Below are 6,630 nucleotides of genomic sequence, written 5' to 3' on the forward strand. Positions count from 1 at the left end.
CAGAAAATGTCGAAAAAATCCATGATATGATGTTGAATGATCCCAAAATGAAATTGAGAGAGGTAGCTAATGCTGTAGGCATATCATTGGAACGTGTGGGCAGTGTCGTGCATTCAGTTTTAGGCATGAAGAAGCTCTGCGCGCGATGGGTGCCGCGTTTGCTCACAGTGGACCAAAAACGAATTCGTATGACAACTTCCCAGCAGAATTTGGCATTATTTTCGCGTAAGCCGACCGAGCTTTTGCGCCGATTCATAACCATGGATGAAACCTAGATCCACTACAACACTCCTGGAGTCAACGCAACAGGCAAAACAGTGGGTTCCACCGGGCCGAAGTGCTCCGAAGCGTCCAAAAACGCAACAATAGGTCGGAAAGGTTATGACCTCCGTATTTTGGGATGCACATGGCATAATATTCGTGGACTATCTTGAAAAAGGTAAAACCATAACCGGAGCATACTATTCATCATTATTGGACCGATTGAAAATCGAAATCGCCGAAAAACGACCGCATTTGAAGAAGAAAAAACCGCTTTATCATCACGACGATGCGCCTGTTCATTCATGCTTAGTTGCACAAGCATAATTGCATGAAATCGGCTTCGAATTGGTTCCTCAGCCACCGTATTCACCAGACCTGACCCCCAGCGACTAATACTTGTTCCCTAACCTGAAGAGATGGCTCACCAGTAAGCGTTTTTACTCAAATGAGGAGCTCATAGCTGAAACTGAGGCGTATTTTGGAGACCTTCCGATCGAGTACTTTTCGGACGGTATCAAAAAGTTAGAAAATCGTTGGACTCGCTGTATCGACCTAAAAGGAGAGTATGTTAAAAAATAAAACCGACTTTCGCCAAAAAAACGTCTCCGTGTTTCATTTTTCAGGGACTTATCAGACTGCCTAGTAGTTATTCAGTTTTGTTGTCGGGTTCGCCCAACAGCAAACCCGAACAGATCCTCTTCCACTGGCATGGCCGGTAACAAGCAGTCAACAAAGAAAGCAAAAACTGATGTAGGCAACTTTTTCATCTACATCCTGTTTAGATTACTAGTATAATCCACCTAAAAAATATTTAGTATTTAATGCGGATCGGCGTTTTTCTGCGTTTCTTGAAATCTTCTAAATTATCTGAATTCCTTAAATTCGTGAAATTTACTGAATTGAAATTTTAAGTTCTCCCTGAATTCCACAGGCTTCAAAAGGAATTCAAGAATTCGAAAAATTCCGAAGATTTGAAGGAATTCTGAGGATTTAGAGAATTTCAAGAATTTATAGTATTCAAGGAATTCAGAGAAATCAGAATATGCAAAGATTTCAAAGTATTCTGAATATTCTAGGATTTTACAGCGAATTTAAAGAATTTCAGAGTATTTGGAGAGCATTTTTATTTGAAATGAATGTATAGAAATCAGTTAGAAAATCCACCTTTTTGTGTTGAAAGTCCATTCTTTTTAATTCAAAAGTATACTGTTATGCTTTTGGTTCAGAATTAATATCTTTTGGTCAAAAATTTAATTATTTTGGTTGAAAATTGATCTTTTTGTTTGTAGAAAATTTGTCTTTTATATTAAAAACTCTACAATTAGGCTGATTTTGTTCTTTTTGAATGAAAAATATTTTTTGGTTAAACATTCGTATTTTTTTATTAAATATTCATCTTTTGTGCGGTGAAACTGAAATTATTTCTTTAAAAATTAGTATTTTTTGTTTCAAAGTTTTACTATTTTTTTGTAAATTCATCTGTTTGGTTGCAAGTTTTGTTATTAGAAGTTCATCTGTCGTGGTTGAAAATAGGTTTTTTTCTTGAAAATTCATCTCCTTGGATTTTTTCACTCTTAGGTCAAATTTATTTGAAAAACATGCAAACTATTTAGCTTAAAACTCAACTATTTGATTTAAATTTAATTGTCTGTTCTTCGTTGAAGATTGACATATTTATGTAATTGAAAATTTAATTATATTGTAGAAAAGATTTTTTTTCTTTGCTAAACATTGTCAACTGAAAATTTAACTATCCCGCTTTTTGTTGAAAATGGGCCATTTTTTAGTTCAAAATTCAACTATCTATATTCATTATTTTGTTGAAGATTCTTATTTTTCGTACAAAATTGATCTTCTTGGTCGAAAATTCATCTTTTGGAGTTGGAAAATCAACTATTTTGCTAGAACATCTTTTCGGATTTATAAGTCAATAGATTTTGAAAAAACGTGACTTTTTAATTCGAAAACTGAACTATTTTGTTAAAATTTAATTTTTTTGTTGTTGAAAATTTAAGGATTTTGGTAGAAAATTAAAATATTTTGTAGAAAAATAGTCTGTTTGGCTTGTAAATTCAACAATTTGGTGGACTTTTTTTATTTTTTGTCAGAAAATCTTTTTCGGTTAAAAATTCAATTTTTTGTTGAAAATTCGTCTTTCTGGTTTAAAAGTTCACCTGTTTGGTTGTAAATATGTGTTGTTTACAATAATTTTTTTGTTGTTCAAAATTAATCCTTCATCAATTTATCAATTGTATTTCATATGAATTGATGAATTTATTATTAAAATTGTTACAATAGAACTTATAGAAGTTTGATATTTGACTTTTAAAAATGGAATTTCCTTCCTTTGAGTAACTTTCTAAGTAGAGGACACGTTTTTTTTTCTTACTGAAAAGGATGCCTTACCTTTACAACTTGCTCATCCCTGAGGCAGTTGAGTTTTCAGTTATACTCAAGTGACTCTTTTGACTTTTCCTGTAAGGTTTATGCCAACCTGTTGCTGCCTTGCCTGTTTTACATCAGCAAGCGGGGCAAAAAAGAGATAAAAAGCTTTCGAAAAATTAACACAACCCCATAATATTTGCACAAATTGTATCCCTTACAAAGCCCACGTTATTTTTATGCACGGGTTAATCTTGGAATACTCTAAACAGACATTAGACTCTTTCCCCTATTAACCTCTTTCCCACTTTATAGGCTGTTTTCCTCTTGAATTAAAACTGCATTCATTTTAGTAAAAATTCTACTATTTAGTCCAGAACTTAATTATTTTTCGAAAATTCAAATTCACGTTCTAAAAAATTTATCTTTTTAGGTTGAAAATTCAACAATTTGGTTGAAAATTTAATTATTTTATTACAAATTTAACTATTCTGTTAAAAATTCATAATTTCTCGTCGAAAATCCTTTTGTATTGACAGTTATCTTCTTTGGCAGAAAATTGATCATTCTTGATTAAGATTTCCTATTTCTTGCTTAAAAAAGAAGTTTTTTGTTTAAAATTCAACTGTGTTTCTAGAAAAAATTAATTTTAGATTTAAAATTTAACTATTTAATTAAACGTTCATTTCTTAGGTTGATGATTCATCTCTGTTGTTCAAAAATGAACTATTTTATTAAAAATTCGTTTGTTTGTTGAAAATTTTTTTAACTGAAAATTCAGCTGTTTAAATTCTTGCACACCCATTTTTTTAAATTAACTTTTAGACTAAAAACTGTTTTTTTTTTTGTCGTTGAGGGTACTGTCACACCTCTGCCTGCCTTCCCGGTGCAGGCAGGCAGCTGCCCGAGACCGTTCACACCTTGTTTTTCCTTTTGTGAAAAACATAAAATCGCGCGGGAATTTTAAATATTGCTAAATTTTGTAATGAAATAAACCAAGTTTTTATAGTTAAAATTAACAATTATGATAATGAGTTTCATTTTTCTAATATAAAGGAAAAATTAAGAGATAAAATATCCAGCCCTGAATTGAGAATTTCAGAAATTGTCAAGATTTTACAGAAAAGTCGTTTTGTCAGTCGTAGTGTTTTTTTATTTTTATACGGTGTTGATGTTCTGTGTCGCGCAATCAAAGAAAATATTTGTCTGTAAGTGAATTAAATAAGTTTTTCTGCTCTTTTACAATGTAAATAATGTTTTTAAGGTGAAATTTCAAATACGTACAGGAACCTTCAGCTTACAGCAAACTAACCTGCAAAATGCAATGTATATACATATATCTGGGTTTAGAATTAGCAGAAACAAAGTTCTGTTTTATAATACAGAGTAATCCCCCAAAAAATACATATTTTAGATCGCAAACATGGATTACTCATACAAAGGCGTCAGATATTCAATATTTTTCCCCAATCCTCTAACTTACTCATTCGAGTATTATATAAAATATTTCCGTACATTATCCATAATTTTGCACAAAATTGACGATTCCTATACGATTTTGAAGTTTCACCTTTGAAAAAATATTTACATTGTACAAGAGCATAAAAACTGATTTATTTCACTTACAGCAATATATCTTCTTTGATTGTGCGACACAGGACATCAACACCAGATAAGAATAAAAAAACACTACGACTGACAAAATGAGTTTTCTGGAAACACTTGACAATTTCTGAAATACTCAATTCAGGGCTGAGTATTTTATCTCTTATTTTGACATTATATTGGAAAAATTTAACTTGTCATAATAGTCAATTTTAAATGTAAAAACTTGTTCTATTTCATTTAAAATTTTTAAAATATTTTAAATTCCCGCGCGATTTTAAGATTTTCCACAGACGGAAAAACCATGGTGTCAACGGTCGCGGGCAGCTGTCTGCCTGCACCGGGCAGGCAGGCAGAGGTGTGACAGTACCCTGAGAATTTAACTATTTTGTTAAAAGTGTGTCGTTTTTGTATGAAGTTAACTGGTTTTTATTCAAAATTAAAATCGTTTTTGTTTTTATGTTTAAGATTTGTTTTTTAATTACAAATTAATTTGTTTTGCTTAAATATGAACTTTTTCGTTGAAAAATTAACTTTGTTCTTGGAAAATTCAACCAACAATTTAACCACTTGGTTAAAACTTTTTTTTGTATGATGTAAGTTCCACTGTTTGGTTTAAAATTTAACTATTTTGGTAAAAAAATCGTCTCTTTTGCTTTGAAATTAAAGTATTTATTTGATCATTAATTTTTTTAATTAAACTATTTGATTGAAAATTTATCTTTCATGGTTGTAAGTGAACTTCTTAGTTGAAAATACAGCTTTTCGGATTCTTAGTATAAGATTTCCAAAGGATTTTTCCTTTTAGCTTAAAAATGTTATTTCTTTTGAAGTAAATTTATCTCTTTTGAAAGAAAACCTTATTTTATTGAAAATTAAATTATTTTGTTTAAAAAGGCAATATATTTCGACTTAAAATTTTAAGAATTATAAAGCGTTTTATATTAAATTCAATATGGAACCTGCATGAATAGGAGAACTCTTTCCTGTAATCCTCTCTTTAAAAAACGGATTTATATATTTTCTGTGTTCAAAAAAATTCCTTGTCTCTAGTTTTTTCACATAAATGCGAACTGAACTAATAGAATCCGATAAGAAACTCCAATTATTATTTGTTCGTCTTTTTTTGTTAAAAATTAATTTTATAAATTGAAAATTGAACTGATCCACTTGTGGTAGAAAAATTATCTCTTTTATTTGAAGGTTCATGTATTTTATTGAAAATTTGTATTTTTGAGTTAAAAACTCAACTTTTTTTTGAAAATGCATCCCTTTAGATTGAAATTTGATCTTTTATGCTAGAAAAGTCATCTTATTTTTTTCAAATTTATCTTTCTTGGCTTGAATGATTTTTTTCTTGAAAATTGAACTGTTTTTAAAAATATTCGACCTTTTAGCTTGCAAATTTAACACTTCCATTAAAGATTTATCTTTCAGGGTTTTCAATTTATCTCCTTTAATAGAAAACCTTTTTTTGGTAGAAAATTCAACTATTTTTTTTACTTCCGGCTTAAATCTTAGGAATTTAAAGCCTTTCATGTTGAATTTAATCAGATTTCTACATTAAGTTTATTCCGTTATCATTCCCCTATTTTAATGAAGAATCACCCAATTTACCCTATTTTGAGATCATGTTGGGCTGTGAAGTATGTGTATGTGAGTAATGATGATTTTTTTTTCTTCTCAGGTATTAACACTCGTCTCTGAAGAAGTGGAGTGTAAAGAAAAAAAAGAGAAGTGATTTGTCACCACGCGTCACGCGGGGGTGGTGGGTCTATGGGGGGCACCGCCCCAGCGGCCCCCCGGTACCAATCCTGCCGGGAATTGCCGGAACGGAGCTATCCTGGCTCGTCCGAAAACTTCACCGCTTCCGGTACCAACAGTCAAGCAAATGAAGAGCCCATCCAGTATCATGAGGCAATCCAGCCTCACCAAACTTGGCTCTATGATTAATACTGCCGTAAACAAGAGGGTTGGTAAGTAAAAGAACTTGAGTCTCCACTTGAAAAAGTACTGAAAATATAACACGTGGGTCATTCCACAGATATTTTTTTTGTAATTACCAGCCGAAATTTTTCGGAACCATGTCAGCGATTTAGCTGCCGTTTTTTCTCCTGATAGTGCGTGCCCAAAAACCCTCAAAAACCAAGTCTTAGATTCATTGGATTTTTTATTTCTTTTCAAATCTGCATAAAATGGGTAATTTTATTTTACTTTACTTTACTTTACTTTACTTTATTTTATTTATTTATTTATTTTTTTATTTGATTTTATTTGAAGGGCATGTGACACAGTGGGATTCCTACATTACCAACCTCTTTTTTCCATTGAACAAAATTTTTTTGTGAACCATAGAACTTTTTTGGTAAATGAAATATC

The 6,630-nt window shown here is 31.2% G+C and overlaps 1 protein-coding gene across 1 annotated transcript in view; it reads left to right on the forward strand.

Annotated features, from left to right (window-relative positions):
• The window catches only part of LOC117183122 (protein phosphatase PP2A 55 kDa regulatory subunit), a 164,626-nt gene that overhangs the window by 90,990 nt on the left and 67,006 nt on the right, over positions 1 to 6,630 (forward strand). Inside the window, exon 3 of the mRNA XM_033376303.1 lies at positions 5,939 to 6,227. Within this exon, the coding sequence (XP_033232194.1) occupies positions 6,143 to 6,227 (85 nt within the window). The 5' untranslated portion in view covers positions 5,939 to 6,142. The remainder of the gene's footprint in view (positions 1 to 5,938; positions 6,228 to 6,630) is intronic.

The sequence above is a fragment of the Belonocnema kinseyi genome, chromosome 2, assembly GCF_010883055.1.
Source record: "Belonocnema kinseyi isolate 2016_QV_RU_SX_M_011 chromosome 2, B_treatae_v1, whole genome shotgun sequence".
Lineage (NCBI taxonomy): Eukaryota > Metazoa > Arthropoda > Insecta > Hymenoptera > Cynipidae > Belonocnema > Belonocnema kinseyi.